The 26,174-nt window shown below is 53.6% G+C and overlaps 1 protein-coding gene across 2 annotated transcripts in view; it reads right to left on the reverse strand.

Annotated features, from left to right (window-relative positions):
- The window catches only part of TMEM63B (transmembrane protein 63B), a 47,390-nt gene that overhangs the window by 2,985 nt on the left and 18,231 nt on the right, over positions 1-26,174 (reverse strand). Inside the window, exons 2-23 of one of the 2 annotated variants that reach the window (XM_032995332.2) lie at positions 15,287-15,485; positions 14,589-14,668; positions 12,723-12,761; positions 9,004-9,094; positions 8,152-8,189; positions 7,215-7,357; positions 6,894-6,945; positions 6,496-6,604; positions 5,917-5,987; positions 5,007-5,087; positions 4,744-4,867; positions 4,518-4,651; positions 4,234-4,371; positions 3,799-3,952; positions 3,424-3,530; positions 2,550-2,636; positions 2,070-2,135; positions 1,766-1,928; positions 1,475-1,580; positions 1,149-1,316; positions 893-1,008; positions 574-654 (exon numbers count right to left, since the gene is read on the reverse strand). In XM_032995332.2, the coding sequence (XP_032851223.1) occupies positions 574-654; positions 893-1,008; positions 1,149-1,316; positions 1,475-1,580; positions 1,766-1,928; positions 2,070-2,135; positions 2,550-2,636; positions 3,424-3,530; positions 3,799-3,952; positions 4,234-4,371; positions 4,518-4,651; positions 4,744-4,867; positions 5,007-5,087; positions 5,917-5,987; positions 6,496-6,604; positions 6,894-6,945; positions 7,215-7,357; positions 8,152-8,189; positions 9,004-9,094; positions 12,723-12,761; positions 14,589-14,668; positions 15,287-15,463 (2,325 nt within the window). In that variant the 5' untranslated portion in view covers positions 15,464-15,485. The remainder of the gene's footprint in view (positions 1-573; positions 655-892; positions 1,009-1,148; positions 1,317-1,474; positions 1,581-1,765; positions 1,929-2,069; positions 2,136-2,549; positions 2,637-3,423; positions 3,531-3,798; positions 3,953-4,233; positions 4,372-4,517; positions 4,652-4,743; positions 4,868-5,006; positions 5,088-5,916; positions 5,988-6,495; positions 6,605-6,893; positions 6,946-7,214; positions 7,358-8,151; positions 8,190-9,003; positions 9,095-12,722; positions 12,762-14,588; positions 14,669-15,286; positions 15,486-26,174) is intronic. The other variant, XM_032995333.2, reaches the window with a different exon arrangement.

The raw sequence follows: 26,174 nt of genomic DNA on the forward strand, positions 1-26,174 counted from the left end.
TGCACGAACCCCCTGAAGAGCTCTGCACAGACCCCAACTAGAAAAATAAGGTGGAAGGAAGCAGTTGGAACGAGCCGGTGAGCCAAGGAGTAGTTCAGAAAACTGACTCTGGGAACTCAGAGTTGGGCAGGAGAGAGGAGTCCCCCAAAGCACTTTCACGGCCTTCAAGGCAACGCCCACAGAGACCCCTTTGCATTAGCACTAGGACCAGCCCCGTGGGTGACAGCCTTTGCTGACGGGCAAGCGTGCAAAGATGCAGAACGAGAAGGGAGACTGACCCAGCTGGATTCACTGTCTCAGCCGAGAGAGAGGCAGAAAGTAAATGTGCAGCATCCGAGGAGCAGCAGGAAAGGGTTGTCCATTTATGTGTGTGTGTGTGGGGGGTGTTGTTTACACTTCATCACCCAGCTCAGGTGAGGGGCACGGTGCCCAACATTTGCCTCCCACCCTCACTGGGAGACTCCAGGTGCTGCCTCAGGTGAAGAGCGAGGTACTCGGACAGGGAGTTACCTCTCCCTTCCCAAACCCCGGTAAGGAGCACGCTGGGGTATGGAGGGGGGGACAGGGACTCACAGCTGATTTGGGAGCCGGCAGACTGGTGGCAGGTCTCCCGTTCTGCCTGTTTTCTATGGCATCCACCTCCGTGTGGTCGATCTGGTGAGGAAATGAGAAACTGAGAGACTGTCGGGGCAACATATTTACTGTCCCACCAGAGGAGCAATGTACAGACAGCGGGGATGGCCTCAGGACTGTCCCCTCTGTGCAGCCAGGGTTGAGAGGCTTTGCTGGGGGAGCAGTATAGGGCACCCCCTCCAGAGCCCCCACTGTTACGCTGCTGAGGTGTGCTCCCAAGGAAAAGGGCCCTGCACCCCCACCCAGCATTCCACCTCACCTTGTAGTTGTGAGCGCTGAGGTATTTGAAGTGGCCGAAGCAGACGTGACACAGGCAGATCACAATGGTGATCACGAGGACCACAAACGTGAACATGGAAGTGGGGGCCAAGAACCCTAGGGCAAAGGAGAACCTAAGTGGGGGTGTCAGGAAGACCCTGACCATGCTCTGTGGCTGGGGGCTGCCAGAACCACTGCCTGGCCGGGGAAGTGGGTCTGTAGGAGGCCAGGGGCTGGCATCCCAGCCCAGAGCTCACCTGTGCGCATGGTGGAGAAGAAGAGAAGCCAGAAGAGGCAGAGGATGGGGGCTGCCACCACCTGGTTCACAGCCCCTGAGTGGATCTTCTTGTCCAGCTTGGCGGGCAGGTAAGCATAATACAGGTTGTATCGGTCCACCAGGTGCTTAAGCAGCATGTACATGAGCCCTGGGAGAAAGGGAGGGGGTGCCAGCAGAGCAGGGAATCAGCCTCTTTCCCAGTGCCTCAGACCGACAGGGAATATCTCCCCCACACCATCCTCCTTGCCTCCCCAGCTCGAGCTCTCCCCAGCCTCTGACACAGGGAGGCGGAGGGGCATCACTTACCAAAAGGGACAATGATAGGGCAGGTGATGCTGTAGGTCATGACCACAGTGAAGACGCACATCATCCAGGCGTAAGCAGCCCCAAACTGGAACTCGTAGGCCTGATGCTGTGAGAGGGAGCAGAGACCCATCAGCACGACCCTGGGAGCCGAGGGCGGGTGCGCACCACATCCAGCTGTACACACGGCAGCGGGCAAACCCCCCCCCCCCCCCCGGGGACCCCACTGCAGCACTCCCATCCCTGGGAGGTGGGGGGGAAGCCACAACCCCCCCCTTCAGCCCTGCTACGTACTCGTTTGACGTTCCTCCGCTCGGCGGCCGAGCGGGCCAGGCAGAGGCGTATCATGTACATGAGCAAGCCGGGGATGCGCAGCAGGTCCATGGCGTTCCCGATGAAGGCAGAGGCGATGACATAGTTGACAAAGAAGGCCCCGTTGTCCGGCAGAAACACACACCTGGGGAGGCGAAGCAGGAGCAAGCTGCAGGAGGTGCTCCCCACCTGCAGGGCAGCAGCTGGGAGCTCCCAGTACCTTTGGATGCCAACAAGAACCTTCCCCCCCATTGCAAAGAAGAGCCTTCTGCCCGATTCCACTTACTCAAATCGCACAGCGGCTTCGGCGAGGAATTTTTTGTCGAACAACCAGCGGAAAAACACATCCAAGCTGTGGGGGAGCAGGGCAAGAAGAAAAGAGGAACAGTCAGAAGCAGCAATAGATAGACGTGCACATTTAAATATCTGGACAGAGGTGGGGAGTGCCTTCTTCTTCACCAGCAGACCTTGAGCAGACTTTTCACATGCGTCCATCAACTATAGTAATTTTTGCTGCATTGTTTGTAACACCACAGCCCATGTCAATGCATCTGCGGATTAATTCAATAAGCAACTAGAGACCCAGCCAGGTATGGTCTGGCCTAGCCCCCCAAGCAGAATGAAATGTCACCTTCTCAAGGGGATGGTGGCCAGGGCACATGTGCAGCGGGGAAAGGATGTAGTACAGGAGAAAAACTAGGGGTGCATCTCAACCTTCCCTGTGCTCCAGGTCTCTGCAATTGCTTTCCCTTCCCACTGCACCTACCTGCTCAGGCCCAGTGACGGCAGCAGCAAGACCATGAAGATGAGGAAGGTGTAACACTTGTGCATGGTTGTCCTGTTCTCTCCAGACCTGAGGGCAGAGAGGAGGCTGTTAACCTTTCACCGTCACCCTGCCAGTCCCAGGAACAGTGCCCCCATCGCTTTCTCATCAGAAAACACTTCCCAGTATATAATCTGAACCTCATCCTGTCCACTACTGGTACATGAATACGCCCCCTTTTCCTCCGTGTGTCTGCGGTCTGCTCTCGAGTCCCAGTCCCTCCCCTCCTTGTCTCACAGGCCCTCACAGTCCTCGTATCTTTAGAGAACACTCTGCAATCATCTCTGTGGAACTGCAATCCTCGGAGCTGGTAACATCCTCCCCACTAGTCTTTGCAACATAAAGCAGAAAACAAAGCTTACATTGCATGTCCTGTGGGGAATGTGCCTCACAAGCAGCACAGTTCTAGTGCTCTGCACGTCTGATACCTTCCCTATGGCCAGAAGCCATAGCAGCTAAGGTGATTTTTCCCTTGGAAAAGCTATGACTTATATGGGTATGGGCACACCTCTCCTGCCCACTCACCTGAGCCGACTTCCCTAGCATTTCTCACAGTGACCAGCCCCAACTCCTCCCAGCTTGCTTCTTCTTGTAGACCTACGTTAAGCTCTGCTCAGACAACCATTTTGCACAACAACAGCTAAGGACTGGCAGAGCAGCTGTCCACGGCAGACCCTGGGTGTCCAAGTGGTGCATGTGGAGCAGAAGACAGAAGTTCAAGCAGAAGGATCCAGCCAGGGGCTTAACGTCAGTGAGAAGTGACTAGTGGCCAGGCAGTACGCTGGTATGACTAAGAACAGGTCCTGGCTGTCTTTACCTGGTCCAGTGCGCTTCGAAGAAGGCAGAATAGTACACGATGGTGGGCAGCAGAGCAGAGAAGCACCACAGCAGCAGGGTGGGGAAGAACTGGGTGATGATGGGGTTCTGCAACGACACAGAGAAGAGACCACGCGTTACACGGTGTGGCAGCTCTCCTGCCAGCCACGGGCACAGCTGCCTTTGCTGGCGCTGGGTCCCCAGCACTGTGGCTGCCACCACACCTTGGCCAAGCTCAGCACCTCCCTCGTGCTCAGGCTGACAGGGCCTGGGGAGCACTGACAATCTCTCTCCCTACCCCTTCCCTTGCAGGGGCTGTTGTGCCTCGGTGTGGTTCCCACGCCACCCAGCCTGCACCCGTCTCCAAAGGCCTTACATTGAGGTACTCCACAGGCTTGGTGACATTGAACTTGTCCATAGTGGTGATGATGATAGCAGGGGTGGTGAGGAAGAAGAGGAGGATGAAGAGGACCACGTTGATCACAAGGCAGCGGATCCACCAGATGAAGCCCCGGATAGAGAGGTGTTCCCTGGGAGGGGAGGAGGAGGGGGGCATCAGGATGGCTGCATGGGGGAGAAGGGCAGGTCTGGGGCCTCACATGCATGCCACGGCCCAGCCTGCATGAACAGCACGTGAGGCCCCAGCCCAAGGCTTTCCCTTCCAAGTCAGATCAGACCTCTAGCTCAGCCAGACTGGGCTTCAGCAAGAACAATTCATTCAGTTACCAGAGGAGCAGATGGGGAAGGAAAGAGGGACAGTGCACCCCTCTTCCATTGGCAGGGTCTGCTGCATCCCCACAGAGCTGCTCACCAGTAAATATTCTGTGGGTCAGGGGCATAGCTGACAGTCCAGTTGGAGACGTGGAGGGACTCGCTGCAGGAAGAGGCCCTGGGCTCCCCACGGCATGCACAGCCCTGGCACTTACAAGCGTTGAAATCTTTGAGGATTCTGGAGAAGAGAAAGAGGGAGATGCTGACACAGAGGACTGTCAGGTACAAGCTGAGAAGGATGCCTTAGTGCTGGAAGTCCTCTGATTTAAGGCGAGAGCTAGGACAGGTCACCTTCCCGGGGAGGACAGTACCCTTTGTACTCACATGGCTGTGATGGTCTCATTGTGGAAGGTGACAAAGGCCATCCCCAGAGGTTTTTCATTCACCTTCTCCTTCTCTCGTTTGTAGTCATCTTTGAGCTTCTCCTCCAGCTTGGTATAGTACTCAATGGCCTCCACCTGGGCAGGGGGGAGACAGGCATCAGAGCAAAGACCTGGTGACCCAAGCCCCCACGTGCCCCGCTGCCCAACACCTCCAGCTCTCCCCCCACCTCCTCGCAGCCCCTGATCACACAGCAGCACAGGTGGCCGCAGGGCTTGGGGTTGATCATGGATGGGGTGTTCTCCTTGCTCTGCAGGTTGGTGAAGTAGATTCGCCCACGCTCAGCTTTCTTCCTGAAACAGGAGAGCAGAAGAGAAGGAAGGAAGGAAGAAAAGAAAGAAGGGTGGCTCAGAAAAGCTCCTGTGACACCAGACTTGAGGCAGGGCCCATGGCATCGGCCCACCCTGCCTTCTCTCCCAAACCAGGGGTTACCTCTCCGCGTCAAGGAACATCAGCCGGGCCACGTCGTAGCAGGGACGGGCCTCCAGGACGGTGCAGTTGGCATAGGCCTCCCTGTGGATGGGAAGCACCAGCTCATCACACCCGGCACCAAAGCTGTACGCTCAACAAAACCCCAACACATCCAGGACTTTTCTCTTGCCCCAGGCTGAGCACCATGACACATAGCAAGAGCTTGCTGAGGGCAGCAGGGGAGCCTGCAGGCTCTGTCCCTCATAGTGGAAGCAACACACGGGGCAAATGCTACATTCTCCAGGTTCTGGCAGGAGAAGATTATTTGGATTTTTGCCCTATGGTAGCAAGGCACCCTTCTGACCCCACACCGCCTCTCTGCCTTCATGGGCCACCGAGCTTGGCGTTGGAAAGAGGTGGAAGGGTTCCCAAGGGGTACAAAGGATTTTTCCTCTCCCGATGGTGCTTCTAAACATGGTCCTGACTATGTTCATTGAGGTCCTGACAAAAGAATTCCTGACAGAATTTAATTTTTTTGTTAAGAAGAAAAGTGTACTTTTCTACAAGAACGGTGATTGGGGCAGAACCACCAGCACAACATCCCATAGTCACTGCCTGAGCGCCTCCTGCCTGCATCTCATCTCTGAACCTGACTACAGCTCAGGACATGCCCTGTCCACTAGTTACCACCCTGACCACCTATGGCTCTGCACAGGTGTATCCCAAGGCACAAAACCAAGGACACTGCACATTCAGATAAAAAATTGTGCAGAAAAACAACAGTGAGATGGCCAAAATAAAAGTGTTCACCGATTTTGACTAGCTTTCTGCTCTCCATGTGTTATTGCTATTGCATGTAACACTAGCAGTACCCCAATAAAAACATCCCTGATAGAGAGTAGCCTTGCATTAGGGACAGGGTGAGACTCACTCAAAATGTTTCTTGATCTTCTCTGGCTCAGCATATTTTGAGATCCCATTGATGAAAAGAGTTCGCTTAACCTGGAAAGAAGGAAGAAAATAGGGAGAGAGCAGGTCAGTGTGGATGGTGTGAAAGACCAGACTGCAGCAACACCCCCAAGGCCTGAGGCAGCAAGTGGAAAGGGCAGCCCCATCTCCTCTAGCACCCAGGGCTCCCCCTCTCCTGTGCTTCCACTAGCTGTTGCCATCCTGCATCCCGGTGTGCTCCATACTGACAGGCTAGGGGCTTACACTGCAGCTGCCTGAACAGAAACTGAGGGTACCCTTAAGAAGGCAAAAGCAGCTGGAGCAACCCCTGAGAAAGGCATAGGGTCCCCTGACATGTTCATCCAGTGCAGGCCTCTCCTGTTTCCCCACATTCAGGCAGGGCTGCTGCTCTGGAGATCTGCCTTTGGCCAGGCAGAATAAAAGAACAGTCAAAACAACACAGCCCCAGATTGCTGCTGGAAGTGGGGTGCTTGGCATTCTCTCCAAGGCCACTTGACTTGACAGAAGGGCACGGGAAAACGTGCAGCCAGATCCTGCTCACCAAGTCATCCTCTTTGTAGCGCATCTTGGAGGTGTGCCGGCGCATACTGTACACTGTCAGCAGCAGGTACAGGAAGGCAAAAGATGTGTGCAGCCACAGCAGGTTATTCCTGTCACAAGAGAGACCACAAAGGTCAATGCAAGGTTGCCACTACAAGCCTGTGTATGGCTGGTCGGGCCCTGAAGGCACTGCGGCCACCAGCAGTATAACTGGCATGGCACCCACACGCCCTACAACCAAATTCCAGCAGCTCAGCCGGGAAATTGGAGCAGGGACAGCAGCCTCACAGCAAGGGCAGAAATGCAGCCTTCGAGGAGGTGAGGCTCTGCAGCAAGTGGCCATTTAAAAAAATACCCTGAGAGCCTCAAGCTATCCATCCCACCCCTGCCCACACATACCCAGAATTCAGGTTAGCGATAGTTGTCCTCCCAAAGCTGTAGGCGTTGTTTTCTGGGGAGAAAGAGGCAGACACGAGCACGTTTAGTTATACTGAGTGGCACAGAGCACCACTGAGGCAGGCTACAGCAGGAATCTCACCTGCAGAACACCCCAGAACCCCAGCTGCCCAGGATGACCCTCTGGATGTGCCACGCTCAAGTGGGACAGCAGTCAGGGTTTGTCTGTGTTAGTCCTGTCCTGCCCTTCACTGCTCCCCAGAGATCTGGGACACGGTGTTGAAAGCAGCTCCCCCAGCCCAACCAAAGGCTCCTGGCTCTCACCTAGCAGGTCCCCTGAGAAGTTGACAGGTAACACGATGCCCACAGAGAGCACACCCACGGCCACCAGCAGCCCAATGATGTGCCTCTGGAAGGACAGGTAGTGCACCGCATCACCCCCGCACTTGTCCCGGATCTCATCATCCCTGCCGGGGAGAGAAAGGCTGTCAGGCAATCTTCTACATTCGCTCAAGTGCTGGAGATAAGGCACAGGGACAGGGCTGCTCTCCTGGTTTGAGCCCACACAACACCCCTGGTTCTGCCCTACTGAGCTGAGGCCAGGCCCTGAGGTAGGGAGCTCAGCACCCAGCCTTGAACCAGCCTGGGCAGAAACCTGCCCGTGCAATGCTTACTGCAGCCCCACTCCCCATGCCCATGCCCCTGCCCTCTGCCCCCCAGGACAAGCAGCTGGACACACACACAAACCCCACACCTCACACCCTCCTGGTGCACCTTGCCTCCCCTGCCGAGATACAGGATGGCTGACACTATCCCACAGCACTCTGAAGCTAAGAAGTACTCAGGAGACTACTCCTGAGCATCATCAGGCTGAAGGTGCCTCCCTGCCTCCTCCAGCCCCTCCACTGCAGCCACTCCTCAGACAGCAGTGCCCCTGGCAGGAGTCCCTGGGAGAGGAGCATCTCTGCAGAGCAGCGGACGCTGTTTCCGAGATGGGACTGAGGCAGGGGAGACCTGGGCTGGGTGCTCTCCTCTGTCACAGACTCACTGTGTGCCCTTAGTTCTGGCTTTAAGACTCCTCATCTAGTCCTGTCTTTGTTTGTCCTCTCCAGAGATCACAATTTGCTTGTGCTTTTCAGAGAAGGGGCTGGAGCAAGGGCAGTGACTTCACAGAGCTATACTGTGCCGAGTGTCCCAATGCCCTGCACTGCCTCCCCTTCTTCCCCATGTGGGTCCCCCGTGCAGGTTCTGGAGTACTTACTTTATCCTGAAGATGGCTGTCAGCCAGGAGCAGAAACCCTGTGCAGAAAAAAAAAAGACAGGAGGGTCTTACATCAGTCTGTGTTCCCTTATACCTGCTCTCTCCTTCAAAGGCTCAGGGGACCAGGCTGCTGTCCTTGCACCTCCACAAACTTGGCTACGGGGGACAGACCATCAGCAACCAGACATGCAGAGCCACGGATGAGCCAAGGTGAAGGAGGTGACAGTGCTACTCCATGGGACATAACACAGGCTAGACTCTATGTGGCTGTCCCCTACCAACTGGCAGCTCGACTTCCCAGGTAGCCCATGGGCTCCTGGCTAGCATGGAAGCTCTCCACAGCCTAAGGACACCCAGAAAATTCACCATATAGTTACTTTAGCCATCATCCTGCGCAAGAGGAGCTCTGCAGGGATTAGGAAAGCAGGCTGGGCCAAGCCAGTGCTCCTCAGAGGACACCTGGGGGAGGAATATTTCTTGGGAGCTATACCACCCATTCATCACACCCTGTTATCCGACTGAACTGCCTCCCATTTTGAGAAGAAAACAGCAGTAGAACTAGACAGCAGTGTGAGGAGGAGCTGGCAAGTATTGTTTGTAATGGCTGAGATGATAGGTTGGACAGATATCCGTTAAGCCATAGGGATGTACAGCCTACTAATTTAAGCACATGTCTAGAAGCCACGTAGTTACGTCTCCTTGAGCACTACACCACACTTGCACACTACAAGGTGTGGGACCTAAGGCCCAGGGATGGGAAAACAGCGTTTCTTCTGAAGAGCCCTTGGTTCAGACAAGCTGTGGGCTCCTGGCCACTCAAGGGCAAGGTGTTTGACTCTTGCTGCTACTCACGTTGTCCCTCTGGTCGAAGTCCACAGAGCTGGAGACGGAGGTGAGGCGCTCGTAGCGGTCGTGGTTGTCGGAGTGCAGGGCAGAGGCTACGCTAAAATGACAAGCGGGAGGTGAGGGAGAAAGTTAGAAGATGTCAGGAGGCAGCCTGGCCAGGAACGAAGAGCACTCAGAAGATCAGAGGTTAATTCAGGTCAGTTTGCCTCAGGTGAGATGGAGAGTGGTGAGATCAGAGCAGAGGTAGCAGTAAGCAGAGACCCCTCCTCAGACAGCATCCTGAGCCTGGCAACCCCCCCCCCCCCCACGGGCTTGGCCGTGGATGCTGCTTGCTCAGCACCTTCTGAGAGGCACCTGCATTACGTAGCAGCCCCTGCGAGGAGGGGCTGGCAGCGGCTGCCACGGAGGAGAGACAAAGTGTGTTAAGCGCAGGGTTTAGAGAGAGGCGAGGAGGTGGGAACCAGAGGGTGCCGCAGCCCCTCTGTCACCGGTGCGGCCACGAGGCGGCAGCCCCGGCGCTCCAGAGAGGTGCTGGCTCTGGCTCCCGTCCCCGGAGAGCCCCGCTCGCCTTCGGGAGGAGGAAAGCTGGGAGTCTGGTGGGCTGTGTCCCGCTACAACAGAGCTCCCCGTCCTCAGTGCTTCAGCGCAGGGAAAGCCGGGAGGAGGAGGAAGGCAGCTGAGCCCCAGCAGCCGTGCTGGCTGGAGCCAGGCTCAGCCCAACCTGCTCCACAGCCTCAGCTGAGCCTCTTGCCTGGAAATCCCTGCGCAGCAGGAGCGGGGCAGACAGCTAGAAGTGAGTGATCACAGGCTAAAGGACAGGAAAGCGAGAGAGGTGAATATCCCAGACCGCTTTACTCCAGGAACAGACAGGGATCTAGATGAAGAACCGGCAGCAAAAGCATCCAAAGGCAGACAACAGCCCCCACTACAAATGGAGGCAGAGGGCACCTGGCAAAGGAAACAAGAAAATGGTCCAGAAATTCAAAGTAAATAGAACTTTCAAGATGACAACAGCAGGCCAGGGCCTTGGAGGTGCAGGAAGAGATACGTCTGATCTGAAGGCTAGAAGCAAAGGAAGAAAAACAGATGAAAACACAGTCTCCCTGTAACCAGTACAGGCTCAAGGAGGAACAGCCAAGAACCCAGAGAAGAAGCAGCTGAGACAAGTGCTAGGGACATGGTGGATGACACTATGGGAAGGAGAATAAGCAAAGACCCTTGTGACCCTGCCAAAGGAAGGAGGATGGGACACATGCTCTGAGCAGAGCAGCACCTGCTGAGTCCCTAGCTGGAAGTAACAGAGAAAGGGGAAAGGAGATTAGCTGAAGGTCATGGGACTACAGCAGTGCAGATTAGACAGTGGTGTGCAGCCTTGCGACTGCACAGCCCAACACCCTGCTCTGCTGGAGGGACAGAGAGATCTTCGATCAAGCTCTCGGACCTTCAGCCCTTTAAAATCCCAGAGGCCTTGCAGCTGGGTGTAGGGAGTGAGGATGGATTTCTGCTGTCTGCAGCCCTGAGGCGAGCCCAGCACGATGACATGGTGTGCTTTTGGCTCCTCTGTACTGGAAAAGCAGAGGGCAAAGCAGAAACAGCACTGGAGGGAACCACTGAGAAGAGTGCCACATTACGAGACAACCAAGCTAACCCAGCTCCCTTCAGGGGGATGCAGAGACAATAATTAGGATGACTAGCAGTGCTGAGAAGACAGAGGAAGCCAAGCCTTGCCACAGATGGGAAGCTGAAGCGGGAACTCCAGTGGTACCTGCACCTAGCTGGAGGCTTTTTAAAGCAAAGCACTAAAAAGGCAAGTGGGTGGCTGTAATGCTGCCCTAAACGACAAGAAGTTTAAGGTGGGGCCCTGCCCACCACCCCAGGTTTGGTGCTTGGCCCTGCCAGGGAAGAAGGACAGGGTCCAAGGCATGGCTAGCCTCAGGCCAAGGGAATCACAAGGTCTGGGAGGGGAGTCCAGGCGTGGTGCGAGGCAGGAGGTGGCTGTGTGGGTGGCAAGCCCCAGGGAGCTCTGTGATCACTGGCCTTACACGCAGAGGTGCGGGTAGGCTGCCACAACCTCTCGGTGCAGACTGAGTCACCAATTAAGAGTGCCAATGGCCACGGCAAGCTCTGGCCAGGGGCAGAACAAGGGCATTTGCCAGCTCTCAGGCAAAGGGACATCTCAGGGGAGGTTGCCCTCTCACACCAAGAGCGATGTTGTACATTCAAGGGCTGGGAGCACCGGGTGGCATACATGTGTCCCTAACCCACCACCTGACACTGTGATGGGAAGGTGCCGCCAGCCTTGGATGAGCACAGCCAGGATAAGGTTTCCTTGCTGAGCTTCACAGGCTTTTGGAAGTTTGTGGCTATCAATACTGTCCCAGCTCAAGCAGTAGGTTTAGAAGGGTAAGGGTGTCAGCAGAGAGCTCCAGCAAGCTCAGATGAAGAATGGGAACAGGAAGAAGTGGCCCCCTGGAGAGAGACAAGCGCTTGTGACCATAACTGGAAGTGGTCTCCCCCCTGAAAAACCTCAGAGCATGATGGCTCTGCTACCTCTGCCTTACTCCCCCCACAAGGTGTTAGCAGTGAAAAGTTACCAGACACACCTGAAGCAGGACCAACCACTAGTGAAACACTCAAGCAGGAGCAAGGAGTCCCCTCTGTGCCATGTACCACAGCTACCACCTCTTGTTTTCATGCCAACTGCTCTGGTCCTTCAGGGGCAAGAAGCAACTACAAAAATAGGAATATCCTTGTACCCTCTCAAGGCAGTAGCTAGCAGGGGCCTGCCACTGGAAGTGATGGAGTATGAAAAGTGAGGCTGCGGCTTGCTGCCCTGGACTCACGCACAGGTCAGCCTGGCTGAAGCGACCATGGCAGGCTCTGCCACTGCCAGTGATCGTCTGCTCTGCAGCATCTACTACCCAGCCGGCCGGCAAGGCACGGGGGATGCCCTTTTCTTAGGCACAAAAGCAGCAAGAAAGAGGAAAGAGCGGGGAGGGAGGATCCATGGCAGTGCTTGAAGGGCAACGCCAGGCCAAGGTGCTGGAAGATGCTCTCGGAAGCACTGAGGCAGGGAGTTTGCTTCTGTAGGGAGAAGAGAGAAAGGACAAAGGTGCTGCCTTGCTGGGCGTGCTGTCAGCTGGTGTATGTGGCAAGGGACATGGGCCAACACCTGCCCTGGTCCCAGCAGCCTCACAGGGTAAAGGAAAAAGAGACAAGTCTTGCAACTGCCTGCTAGACCCTTTCTGTGCACCATCTGCCCTTGCAGCTGGCGTGGGAGCAGCTCTCATGGCACTCTGGCACGAGAGGGACCAGGCAAAGGAGGCTCCCTTGCACCTGGGAGACCCAAGCATGCTGTGGGCTCAGGCAACCAGGCTTATTTTCTCCATTGTAAGGCAGGATAGCTGGACACAGGCAGGTAGAGCAGAGTATTTGATGTGGCACCCTCCGCCTCAACCAGGACTGGGAGCTCCTCAGCACTGCTGCCCTCGTTGAGTGTTTAAGGTCTACTACGGGAAAACCAGACTGCATCCAGCTGTGGTAGTGGCTGACACAAAGGGGAGGGAAAGAAAAGAGCACAAGTCCACCGAGAGGCACAAATCCAAGCCCAAACTCCCAGCCACTTCGATTAGTTCAGAAGCAAGACAGAAAACTGTAAGAGAAAAGGAGAGAGAGAATGCAAGCAAGAAAGAGAAAAGAAACGAGACCCTGAAAAAAGGACATACTATTCCCGCTCCTCTCGCTCCGTCTGCCAGTGTCGGCGCCTGAGGGCACAGAAACACAAAAGGAGAAGTTATAACCATGGGAGCAGGTGCTGGGTCTCCTCTGTTGCGGGGAGCTATGCACCCAACAGAACTTCACAGTGTCCTGAGGAAGAGAAACCTGCCAATCGTCAGGCTGGAGAAGACCTTCCTTCCAGAGCCCAGTGCTGCCCCAAGTCACAACACCCTGGAGTCGCCACTGGCCTAAGGGCAGAGCGCTTTGTTGACAGCTAAGAGGAAGCTGGCTTTACTGGGAAGGTGGCCTAGCTCCACACCATGGGTGTCCCAGGGAGCTCTGGAGGGATGGGGCCAGGCAGGACAGCCTGTTGGGGCTGCCCAGCTGCCATGTGAGCTCTCCTTCCATGCCTCTCCTCCCTACCACCCAAGCAGCCTGTACACTCTTGCATCTCACCCGCCCGAAACTCTCATCCCACCCTGTGGATGGGTCAAGCAGCAGGAGCTCCTCCCTGGGATCCCAGTCCTGGTGATCCACAGCCCTTACCACAGCCTCTCCCCATGCTTACCAGCTCTCCCTCGCCAAACAGCTGGCACTCCTCTGCCTTTCTGCCTACAGCTGATGCTCCCACTCCCTCACTCCCAAGGTGCTCAAAGCATCGCCTCCAAGAAGGGCCGGCCACCTCTCCCCACTGAAGGCCAGAGCTGTGCAGCCTCTGTGACTACCAGTCAGCACTCAGGTCCAGATAGCTTAACCCCAAGTGGCTGCTGCTCTTTCCCCAGTGACATCTCATCTGGCTATTCCCTTCTCCTTGCTTTTCCCCCAAGGCCCTTGTGTTGCTGACTTCCCCAGCCAGGCCAGGAAAGGAGAGCCAAAAGGACACAGCTGCTTATCTAACACTCATCTACACCAGAAGAGGTCCTCGTTCAGTGTTGGAAGAAAACAACTCTTACTCTTTCCACTGTCATGCATGGAGTGCTCAAGAGCAGCTTGCTTGAATCTGTATCACCAAAGGGACCAAAGAGGCTGGAGCTCAGCCCCATCCAAGCCTTTGGGTGTGATGAGCTCGTGGAGCTGATCAAGGACTAGAATCACCTACCACAGCCAGCCTTCAGAAGACACACTTTCCCTCTAGCACACAACAAAGCACCACGAATACAGTGAACCACCCCTGGAGAGAGGTGGACTACTTGCACAACCCCTCTAGCTTAATCAAGGAAAGTTCCTTTTTTTGCATTGCAAGAAAATAATCATTGTCCTTCCTGCCGCTGACAGCAAACCCGAGAATAGCATATTGCTCTGCTCTGGAGCTGTCATCCCCAACGGGCCCCAGCTTTTGCTGACAGACACTATAGCCCACGAATGCATTGGGCAGGAAGGATCCATACCCAGACCGACTCATCGGTGCTTGGGATGAGACTTAAACTTGCATTAGCACAGCAGTACCGCACCTGGAAACGCAGCCTACCGCTTTCAAGCGCTCTTAATGAGAACTGCATCCAGCAGAGCCACAAAGACACCTTCAGAGGCTTAGCAAAGCCTTCACTGTGGCAACTCTCACCCTTCCTGTGACCTTTTTTCCTCTCTCTCTTCCTTCAGCTGTTCCTCTGTAAGGGCCCCTGCACACCTCTGTCAGGGACCATAAGCGATATGGAGCCAGCAGGGACCACTCCCGGTGTGGGGAGAAGGATGCTGTAACAAAAAAGCCAGTAAAAGCAGGGATTTTTCCTGTTCCTGGAGCTCAGGGGATACAACTGGCATGCTTGCTTCTCTTCCTCACCTGCCTCTGGCACATGCAAGGGGATTTATCCCTTCTGCCCTGCAGCAAAGGGCACCACTCATGCCTTGTTTTCCTGCCCCTCTCCCATGCTTACCTGTCAGCATCAGTCACCAAGGCCAGGCGTCCGTAGTCCCAAGCAACTTTACGCAAAATTGAAAAGACAAACAACAGTGCCTGGAAGAGAGCAAAGAAGGAGTTGTGAGATGAGGCATTGTCCAGCTCTGCCCTTGTCCTCTGCATGCAGAGCCACAGGAACAGGCAGGGTAAGAGGGGACAGGACTGCTCAGCTAACAGCACACTGAGGCCATGGGGCAGCACAAGCTCCCCAAGGCTGTTAAAATCAGACTATCTGGATGGCTGTGGGGGGCAGAGGTCCAGGATGCAACACAGTAGCTAAGTTAGCCACAGAATCGAAAGGCCCTTAAGGTCCCAAGGAGGCGAGATTATGGCTACTGCATCTGTGGTCCTGCAGTTCCCAAGGAGGAACAAGCAAAGCCTTTGGGTAGGTAAAGCTGCAGGGACTTGGTACCATAAGTAGGAGTTTTGGGATGCAGGACTGACCTAACCTGACCCGTGTCCTTAGGAAAATTTCTAACACCCTTCCATTGGCTCAGTGCAGTGGTATTGGAGTTAAGTCAATAGTGGCTAAGGGACACGATCAGGGTCATAAAGTCAGCCAGCAGCAAAGCCTGAGATGGCATTTGGGGCCCTCGACTCTAACCACCTGACCACAGTCCTCCCTTCATGGCTAATTAGGGGAAAAGGTGCTGAAGCAACAGTAGACAGACTTACAAGAAAGCACATAAAGTCAAGGGCTAGGACAGTGGGCACCCCACCGAAGGGCAGCCCCTGCAGCACAGTGCTGCGGATGCGGGCACTGTAGCAGTAGTCCTTGGTGCTGTTGTTGCATGTGGGGGCTTTGCAGGTGGCCCCTGCTGAGCCCAGGGTGGCAATCACGTAGGGAAGCATCTCTACAGCTTCATCGTCTTCCCTGGGGAAAGGAGAGAAAGGCCTGGTTAGATGCACACCAACTGGATGACAGTGTAGTCCTGTTAGCAGGCAAGGCTGGCCCCTACCTTCATCTTGGGCTCCTCTGTGCTACAGGATTTCCCTGGGAAGCAGTGTCCAGAGACAAGGTCATCTGGAGAAGCCTGCTGAATTTGGGGGATGCTGGAAGAGCCCAAGTACTTCAGCAGCTGTGGTCCCACCAACACACAGTCCCAGAGCAACATTCCGTGTTCCCTGATTCTCATGCCATTTAGGTGCACCTCCTTCTCATGGACTACTCCTCTTCCTGAGGACACGGTGTCTCAATCCCTTCCCCTCCGCAGGGGGAACATTTAGGTACAGGAAAGAACGAAAGGGTGGGGCGGTGGGGACATGAAGTCACATCTGGATGATGGAAACAAACTGCTATGGGACAGCTGCTGCATCATGATCCCACAATTTCCTTTGCCTGGCTGGGTGCCATTAGATCTATTAGGCTGAATCACCACCCTCTGCTCACTGCAGGCCTCAGCTCCCATGGCACCCATCAGGGGCTGGTTACACCCCCTGCTTGTTTTCCTTCCTTCCTCTGACTTGGATGTATTTAGATGCAACCACACAGATGGCAGAGAGGGGGCTTAGGCTCTATTATTTTGCTGGTCAAATATTTTATTTATTTCAGTGCCCTCCCTCAATTGCTGCAAGACCTGCAGCTGGGCTGCATCACTGCAGCATCACTGCTGGGACACAGGGAGATCTTCCTCGTGTGCAGAGCAGCTCCATGGGAATCACAGAGCACACCATGCTAGCAATGGATAAATGCAAATTGATCATCACTGGGATGGTCTAGAAACAACAAATCAACAGGAGAAATACAACCACTTTGTAAAGCAGGGGAGAGAAAATCCCATCAGCTGCAGAAGGAAGCAGTGATGACAGGGAGATCTACTGAGGCTGCTGATCCCTGAACCACTCTTCTTATCCAGCTCCCACCAACCACCCCAAATCCTTCACTACTACCACGTACCATGCAGAAAGGCTGGCTGGTGCTGCACTGCTTCTGAGCAATGCTCAGGGGCTGCTTACCCAAGTCCAGAAATGCCATCCTGGTGGACTGGGCAAAAAAAGCCACCACTACTGTCCTGTGCTGGTCTCAGCCTCTTGTCCCAAAGATGTCCCCTGCCACCAGCCCTGCCCTTCTAGCTCTGAGTTAGATGGTGACATTAGCAGAGAGGGTGCAGGGCTCTTCAATTCACGGGTATATCCTGGCAAATCTCTGCAGCCAGGCAGGAGATTATCAGCATCACAGCACAACGCTGGCTGGATAATGACCACCAAACCATTTGCTGCGGTGTCCTAGAGAGCCTGGCTTCAAAGTGATCCCTCCCAGCTCAGCTGGTACAGATATGCAGCTGCAAAGCAGCTGAAGCACAGACGACTAAGGGCACCACGACAAGCAAAAGCCCAGCTCAGTACAGGCCTTGAGGGGGGTCAGCCAAATTGGAAAAGCCACCAAACAGCCTGTTAAGAGATATTCACAGGAACAGAGCTGCAGCAGGGCTGCTAAGAGATATTCAGAGAACAGAGCTGGAGCAGGGCCGCCAGAAGCAGAAAAAGGAAGTAGAAAAGCAGGAAAAGAAAGCCAAGCCACAAGATCACAGTTGGAAACCAACAGGGAAGCCAGGCAAGATAATTCACCCTGACTGAATTAACGAGAGACTCAGGAAGCTCCAGGGGAGGGATGGCAAGAAATGGTGGAATGAGATTCAAAGGCAAGTCACATGCTTTGGAGCATTAATGGTTATACCACTCTGCTTTTACCTCTGAAGTGCCAGCCTACAGGGACTCATTGTAAAGAGAAATACTTCTCACTCCTCTTTCTGGGAATCCTGTAAACTTTTAGGTTGTAAATGGTATCTTGCAGCAAGAAGTTCCAGATGTTGAGTAAAAGACTATGATCCCCGTGCAACTCTACAGCCTTCAGTTCTCCTTGCACAGTGAGAAAAGGTAAAAAACAAAAGCCTTTGCTTTTTCTAGACATACTAAGCTCACTACTATTAAGTGCCCTCTCCTTCCCATGACATGAGGTGTCTTCTAGCTCTAACCGCTCTCACCACACATCCCCAACATAACCTCTTTTGACCTCATGGAAAGGTGACCAGAACGGCATACAATGTCCTGGGTAGGGAAATGACCTTGACTGCCAGAAGAGCATCCTGATGCTCTCAGCATCTCTCCTTACACTACTCCTTGTGCAGCTGAGCATGATTTACTTCTCCGATGGCATCTTTGCGTATTGAGGAAAAGCATCTCTGTAACCTGGCTGCAATGCTGCTGCCCTGAGTAGTCACAGTAATTTAGAAGCCAGCCATGTCCCAGGACAAATCATTCTTTCCAATCCACTTGGCTGCACACTTCTCAGTACCTACTTTCTCATCGCCTCACACCACTTCGTTTCACACAGTGTCACTTTGGAGTTGCTTCACCTTGACAAATCTGAACAACTCCAGGGTATCTCCAGGTTTTGGGTACCTTGCTGCACGTTATCTTTTCCAGGTCATTAATAGCAAAGGACATCATCCGTCTCCTCTTGTCACACTGCAACTGCTCATTCACTCCTTTGTTTGTGGACCCTCAGCCAGTTTTTGATCCAGCACTCTACATCTCCTCCGGTGGACAGTTTTCTTAACAGTCTTTTGTGAGGAATTTCAGAGGTTTTCTGAACATCTAAGAAAGTTACACAAACGGGCTGAATATTACCTATTATATTACTGAAGTACTGAAAGACTTGCAACAAATCAGGGAAGTATGATTTTCCTCTGCAGAGACCAAACTGTTTACCTCATTCCTGTATGTTTTATAGCCCCATTTTCTGGTCGTCTTTCTAAAAGAAACGAGGTTCATATGCTCACGTTGCCCACAACCCCATTATAATCATTATTTATGCAAACCATTACACATACAAGACAAACTTTGCAAGCCTATAGGTAATTTAAGCCACATTTCACAGAGACAGGTTCCAGAGATGTATTTTTTTTCCTGAAGCCTAGAGGATGGACTGGAAGCAAATGGAGATAAACCTTCCTAGTCTCTCCAGTAACCCAGCCAGAACACCCAGTAATGGAAAATTTGTGGCACATTCCCAAGGCTTACACTGCCTTTCCATCAGTTCAGCCAGGCGGGACAGTGGCAGTCAGCAACATCCTTCGGTAAGCAACCTCTCATCACATCACTTCAGGTCAGACCCACCAAGGTGCCCAGCTTCTGGGGTTACAACACAACCTAGGCAACTAGGAAAAAGCTTGGTGACCACGCCTGCAGGCTTGATTGACAGTGTCTACCTAGTATCCTTCAACCAAAGGCCTTTCCCTATCGGCTGAGCAGGAGGCTGGCTGGTCTTACCAGGCACAGTGCAACCCATGGGTCTGCCAACACCTCTGCCCTCAGGCTCAGTTTGCACCTTGGTCTCACAGACAGCCGCTCCAGGGAACACTCTGTCCCTATCCTCAACCAGGCAGGGCACAGTGGGACGTGTCCCATGCTGCATGGTGTGGGGCTGGCCCCGGAGGCAGCTGACATCTGGTGTGGTGTCCTGAGCAAAGCACAGGCAGGGGGGAAAGGCGGCGCTCGCAGCAAGCACAGTCTTGCGGTGCAGCAGCGTACTTCCCAGTTATGAAAGGAAATCTGCTCCTGCAGCACAGGAGGGAGAAAGGGACTTCTCCAGCAACAACCGCCCCCCCTCCTCAAATACACACCTGATGCCCTGCCTCCACCCAAGGCAGAGATGGTTGTGCAAAGCTTTCTGTTCAGATCCCACTGCCTGCCTCTGGGGAAGGACCCTGGGTGCCTCCTTACACCTATGCTACCTCTGCAGATAAGAGCCCCTGGGACCACACAGGCTGTGCCGTACTGGGACGTGGTTAAAGGTGACTTTCCTGGCCCCTCCTTCCCCTCATGGGCTGTAGATCAGGGTGAGCTTGGCTCTGCTTGGGCTGGGATGTGACCATCAACAGGAAGTTCAAGAAAGCCAAGGTGCAGGGAGATGGTGGGAACCTGTTGTGAGGGCTGGGACAGTGGGAACCAGCTTGAGGTGTCCAAGCGCTTTCCTTACCACGAGCACAGCTTCCCACCACAGCACACAGGGGGGCTAAGGAGGCAGTAAGCACAGGACATCAAACCAGGTCCTGTGCAAGCCCCAGAGCCGCCTTCTCCTGGCACTCTGAGCGTTTAATGCCGACTTCCTCAAAATGGCAAGGACATCACAGAAAGACTTGCCAAAAGGCATTTTCAGTTCTTATTCAGCAATACCAGACTCCATCCCCTTCTCTAGGAGCAGTGGAAAGGGGGGAGGGAAGAGTGGCAGTCCCCTTGGTTCCCCCATCCCCAGAGCAGCCTGCTCCCTGCCCCGCACCACAGCCTCTACATCCCCAGTAGGACCAGCATGTCCACACTGCCCCACGTTTCCAGCCCACGTGTCAAGAGCAGAGGCTCCCTTCCTAGCTGAAGTCCCCAGAGCACATCCCACCAGGCACTGCAGTTCACGCAGCCTCCAGCCCAGCTCTTGCTTGCTAAGCCCCGTGCAAACTTGGCCCTGGGAACCGACGTTCTTGAGGGCTTGGCGGACCCAGAAGGCCCGAGGCTCTCCTCCTCCTCCTCGCCTTTGTCCTTGACCTGCAGGTCACCACAGCTTGCTGGGTTTTCCTCTTGGATGAGCACTCGCTTAGGAGCCTCCACGCTCCTGTCCATCGCAGAGGAAAAGAGGGAAGAAGGCAGCATGAGGCTGGGATGACATGTCTTGGCCCTTGCAGGCTGAGACACAGCTGTGGATAGGGCTCGTCAGGATGCTCAGTCATCCCACAGTCTGGGCAGGGAGTGACAACTGGTAGAGGCCCAAGGGGCTCTTGCAGGGCAGGGAACCAGGAGGCTCCCATTGAGGTGGCTGCCTGCCCCATGCTGAACTTTGCCACAGCACAGCATGGCTGGGGCACACAATAAAAATAGCGCTGCAGTCCCTCCCAAATGGAGCATTTCCCATTCTCCTCGCCAGCTCACCCTGGAGTCTCTGCCCCCTCGCACCCAGCGCTCGCATCCTCTGCCAAAACCCCTGGCACCAGGAAGAAAGAAGAAAGAAAAAAGCACTCTGCTGCAGCTCGGGCAGGAGTGATGCAGAAGCTGGACAGCTGGCTTACAGGCTGACAGATGCACCAACTCGGGCAAGTGTCTAGCTGTATTCTTCCAGCCACACCACTGATGTCAGCCAGACATGAGGAGGTGGCCTGAGAAACACTTGCAGGAAAATATAAATCAGCAAAGCATATGCCTGCGCTTGCAGCCAGAACGACGTAAGCACACAAGCTACGTTCATTTGTTTTCTCACCGGCAAATGTTAATAACCCCATCCGTAATTAGAACAGTGAGACTGTGCTCCAATAGAGACGTATTCGTTTATGGAAATGTGACAGTCTCACAACAGGCTGAGAGCACAGAAACAGGCAGCCAGATACCAGAAGGTCTGGAGTTAGGATACTAGAGATTTCCAGATTAAAAAAAAAAAAACCCAACCAACCAACCCACCCCAAATTTGTTAAATCTCTAGGATACAATGTTCAGGGAGGTGAAGTGTGTTTTGGCTCCTGGACCCAGAGGATGCTGGGGGCATGGCCTGTACCTTGCAGACCTGCTTCTCTGGGGTCCCCTTGGTCTCCCCCCCCCCCCCCCCCCCAAGCATCACAGGTGATCCACGCTGTGATGCCAGGGACCTGAGCCTGGAGGACATGCCACCCTGAGCCCCCTCCTGTCAGGGCAGCACAGACCTGCCTCCACTGGGCACTTGGGGGCTCTCAGGCAGCAGCTGGCACCCAAGCCAAGGGAGCCTTTTCACCCCCAAAACAGTACCTTGGTGTCACAGCCCAGAGGAGCTCTGTGCAAAACGCTTGCGGTCACAAACAGACCACAGGAAGAACCGTCCGACTCTTGGCAAGCAAGCAGGAAAGCCTCAGGAGACGTGGGGAGAAGGGGGCTTGCAAATTAGCTGAAAGCTTTTCCCAGAGTATAGCAGCAAAGCAAATGGGCAAATAGCACTCTTGCTGCAGACAGAGCGGTGGGAAAGCTGCCCTGCACCATGCTTCAGACCTGACATGGGGCTTTCAGGCAGCTGAGGGCCAGAGAAGTGCTGATGCGCTGGGTGCAGCGAGGAGGAACACGATCTGCAGGCCAAGGGAAAAAGCATCAGGAAGCAAATGAGCTACCGGTGCATTTCAAACAAGCCTGGGCAAAGCACTGATGAGCATACATTAGGGATCAGTCCTGTATCACCAGGAAGTAAGAGAGCCTGCCAAGGCTCTGCATCTCTGCCTCCTCTGCATTCTCCTCCAGTCAACATACAAAACCCCCTGCATGCTTCATCATCTGTATGAGCTGGCCAAGTAGACATCGGGCCTCCAAAGCTTTCATCTGCAGGCTTGGCTTCTTCAAAGAAAAAAAAAACTAAGTTCACCCTTGTCCAGGGTCCAAAGTCCTTCCAGCTGGCTTTGCATCAGGCCTCAAATATCTACCAAAGGGCATCACACCTTTTTTTGTGTGTATCAGCTCCCAGTCCTGGTGTTGGCAGGTACCATCACCGTTGCAGCCAGCCGCTGGCCCCACACTGCTCAGAGCACTGCTTTGCAGCAGCTTGCTGTAAGCACAGGCGACCACACAAGCGACTCACCTGTGCTGGGACTGTGCCTGGCAGGGATGGACGTAGACAGTAACAGCGGGGAGCCTTTGGATCCATGAGAAACGTGGCTTTGATTTTCTCTTGAATGCAACCAAGACCTGCAGAAATCACTCCATGAGCAAAACAGGAAGCAAGCATGGCTTCCTCACCCAAAAGGAGGAGGGGAACTCCTCCCAACATTCTGTTCTGAAACTGCTGAAGGGTGATCCTGAAGGGACACAGGTGTTTTAGAGACCCCTGTTTACTTCCTGGGGCTCAGTACTGGGCTGCTCCTTCAATTTAAAGGCTTGAAACGAGGTTGCTTGAAGAACTCACTTCTCTGGGAAAAAACACTCCACAAGCTGGGGAATCTCAGCATCAGGCAAATCTTCAGGTGAAACAAAGCCATTTTATTTCCACAACTTCATCCTGACAATTCTCCTTTGACCAGGCCACATAACACTTCTTTCTTGGAGGTTTTCTCATGCATGATTTTCAGTCAGGAGAGCTTTTGGGCACTAATTTCTAGGAAGTTCAGGGAACCTATCCCTTTCACGACCACCCAGCATAGTCGATCACAAAACCTTGCCTTTGAACATCAGCACAACCCTTCACGCTGCCTTCGCCCACTGGAAACTGTCTGCCTTGCCAAGCGATATGGATTTAGCTCTAGACAGCTAGGTCTTTTTTTATGCCTATTTTTTACAGGAACTCCCTCAAATCTGCTGGTAGTGCTTTCAAGTCATATGGTACCCTGAACATAACGTACCATGCCAAGAAGGGCTGTATCACGGCTCGAATCCCTGGTACGCTGTGGTTCATGCTCCTCAACTCGGCTGGCTGATCTGTCCTCAGCCTAAAGGTTCTTTGGTCTTTCTGGCTATGCATTTTGCTCCCAAGTCTTGCTGCCCCCCCGCCTCAATTTTCGTATCCCTTTGGACTGGGTGCTCCTGGACAAGGGGTGACTGTTCCTGTCTGGCTGTTGGGGAAGGCCTGATGGTGTCTCCTTTACCTCCAGGGAGGTTTGGTGGAACAGCAGCACCCATGCAACACCATGCTGCAGCTCTGCTGTTGAGGCAGCAGCCTGCCTACCTCCATCCAGCTACAAGGAACGAACATGGCCACGGCACCTGGCATTTCTGCACCGCTAAGGAGTGGTCCCCAGCCCCATCTTGTTTACCTCCTGACAAACACTTTGGAGTCTCGACACCACATGGACACCCCCAGGGTCCCATACATGTGTCCCACCCTAGTCCACAGCAACGGCCTGTCGTGTCTTCTGCCATCATGAGGAAGCCCAAACCTATGCAACGGTTCTCCAGATCAATCAGCTCTCAGTCTGCATGGCAGAGTCACAGCCAACCTGATTTGCATTAAATTTTGAGTGTTAGATTTCATGAGTCACCGAAGCAAACACTTTAGTTCCAAATATATCTACCTGTCACTTTCCCTTCAAGCTCCCAGGCTGTAAATCTATCAGAAAGAAATCAAGTTTGTCTGCCAGCTTGTACTTTACAATCTATAAAGAAATACCGCTTACTGTTTGACTTCCCTTGTTTCCTGTAGGCATATGCTGGTAGTGATACAGCAAGCCCAACATAAGTTGAGTGGTGAGACTGGTGAGGCGCTGGACTTCACGCTGTGAGGCTTCACTGCAGAGCAGTGGCCATATGGCAACCAAGCCCTGGTTGGGAGTAAGTCCTAGAAAACAGGGCTTCCTCACCTACCACCCAACACCCCAGCAGTAGCCACTCTACCAATTCCCAGTGGACAATTACTAAATCCAAGGATGAAGACTCTTAACACTAGAGGTTTTCAGCTTCTGGTTTATGGATCCCAGTAGCACATGGGCTGTTCCTCAGGGGTTGCCTTCTTGGTTATCTCCTGCAAATCTATTATCAGCACTTATGCTACTTGCACACAGTTTGCACTTGCAAAATATCAGTGGGCCTGCCCCAGGTTGGCTCTCACATACTTCATTTTTTAGGTGAGTGATTCATGCAGGACCTTTACTGCACAAATACCACTTCAGTTTTTGAGCACTGTTAAGGAGAGCTGTTCAGGTATGTGACATCTGGCTTGGCAGAAACATGGACCAATCTCCCTGGTTATCCCTTCATTTACTCTGATTTTTTCCATGTTCCCCTCCATTTCTTAAGTGACCAAAGGTCATATTGTCCGTTTTGCACAGGTATACATATTTAGCAGGAGCTTTGCACATCTCATCCTTTTTTCCTTTGTTTATCAGTAAGCTCACCTCATCTCAGAGCTTCTTGTTTATCTCTGATCTTAATTCTCTTGTGCATAGGGGACTGTTAACACACTTGCCTTCCCTTCATGCTCCATATCATCACAGACTGGGTATTCTCATCTGCACCCAGCTTTTCCTCGAGTGAGGCATATGTGTCTGTCTCATAAAACCAGGTTTTTGAGCTAGTCTCTCAAGGTCACACTGACTGTTTCCTCCTCCTCACTTCTGCATGACAGACTTTTTACCTCCGTGTAGCACAGCACTCAAAGACACAGGAATTTTGTCCACTGTGCATGATCGCAATCGCTTACCTACACGGTGTGATCAGCGCTTCCCACCAAGGAAACCCGTGGTGATGCAAGTCACCAAGCAGTGGCAAGGGGCATCTCTCAGAGCTGTCCAAGCTGCCTTTTGGGGCTCCACAGCTGATTCCTCACCAGGGGCTGGCAGGGTAGATAGCCTACAGTGTCAGCCCCGAGAGCATCCTTACTCTGCAGCATGCAAGCTGCTCACTCAGAGGTTACTGGGAGGTAAGATTCCCTCTTGCCTGGTCCTCCTGCCCTAAGTACTGACAACACCACACTCAGCACGCACAGGGTTGGGGCATTATCTCTCTTGGATGGTACTTCAGAATAGCTTCATGCTCCTGCTTTTAGCAAGGGCTCCATAGTGACCCAGGAAAACTGAAACCTTGCATCAATTCAGGAGTGACGGCAAAGTGGGTACATGGGCTGCTTAGAGCAGCATCCCTGGAGATGATGCTTAGCGACACACAAAATAACCCCTCCCACACATCAGAAGGTGAGGAAGCTTGACACTAGCAGGGAAAGGCCCACTAGCCTGCCTCTCTCATCCAGCAGGAAACACGCAGGTTGTAAAACCAGGAAGCCTAGAAGGAAACCCCTTCCCTTGTGGGCACGGGGAGGCAAGCAGCCGGGATGCTGCCTGACCTCCAGCAGGAACAGCTTCTCGGTGTTGCTCCTCCAACAACAGGAACACCTACTCCAAACCCTAATACCTACACATTTCCTATAACAAAGGGTGAATCTTTCCAAAGGGCCTTAAGCAGACTGCATCTCCAAGTGTTTGCATTTTGCAGGCTGGCCACGTTCTTGCCTTTTCCTCACCTTCCTTATGGCACTTGCCTTGTAGGATTGGTCTGCTGAGGACAACACAGGCAAGCAACAAAGGTCAACGTAATCACAGCCCTGCAGCAGGCAGAATTGAGCTCCCTTTACAACACCATGCTGAGAAGAGATTCGGCAGCCACATGAGGAGGAAGTCAATTGTTCCTCAACAACAGCAGACATCAGCAAAGGGCTTTCACAGCAAGAGGTCTGGATGCAGCCAGCAAGCCAGGACAGTTACAGGAGAACATCTAGGAATGAGCATTCTGCAACTGCTGGGGAAATCATGACAGGAGTCAGAGCTCTAGCAACAGCGGCACAACCCAGCCCACAGCACAGGGACACTATGCACAGGGCTGACACAGCACCCCGTACAACGAAGAGCAGCAGGGCAACCTTGGACACAAGGATGCCCAAACCAGGACACTGTGATGCTGGAAAAACCTCCAGGCTTTATGGCACACGGTTCCCCTTATGCACTCTGTTCCAGCAGCTACTGAACTCCAACAAGGGAGACAGAGGCTGCAAAAGACCAATTTTGAGCTCCTGTTGGGCACTGAATAAATAACAAAGGTCATAGAATGAGATAGACATTAAACACAGCCTTGAGATCATCCT

Source organism: Tyto alba, unplaced genomic scaffold, assembly GCF_018691265.1.
Source record: "Tyto alba isolate M040663 unplaced genomic scaffold, T.alba_DEE_v4.0 Super-Scaffold_16, whole genome shotgun sequence".
Taxonomy (NCBI): domain Eukaryota; kingdom Metazoa; phylum Chordata; class Aves; order Strigiformes; family Tytonidae; genus Tyto; species Tyto alba.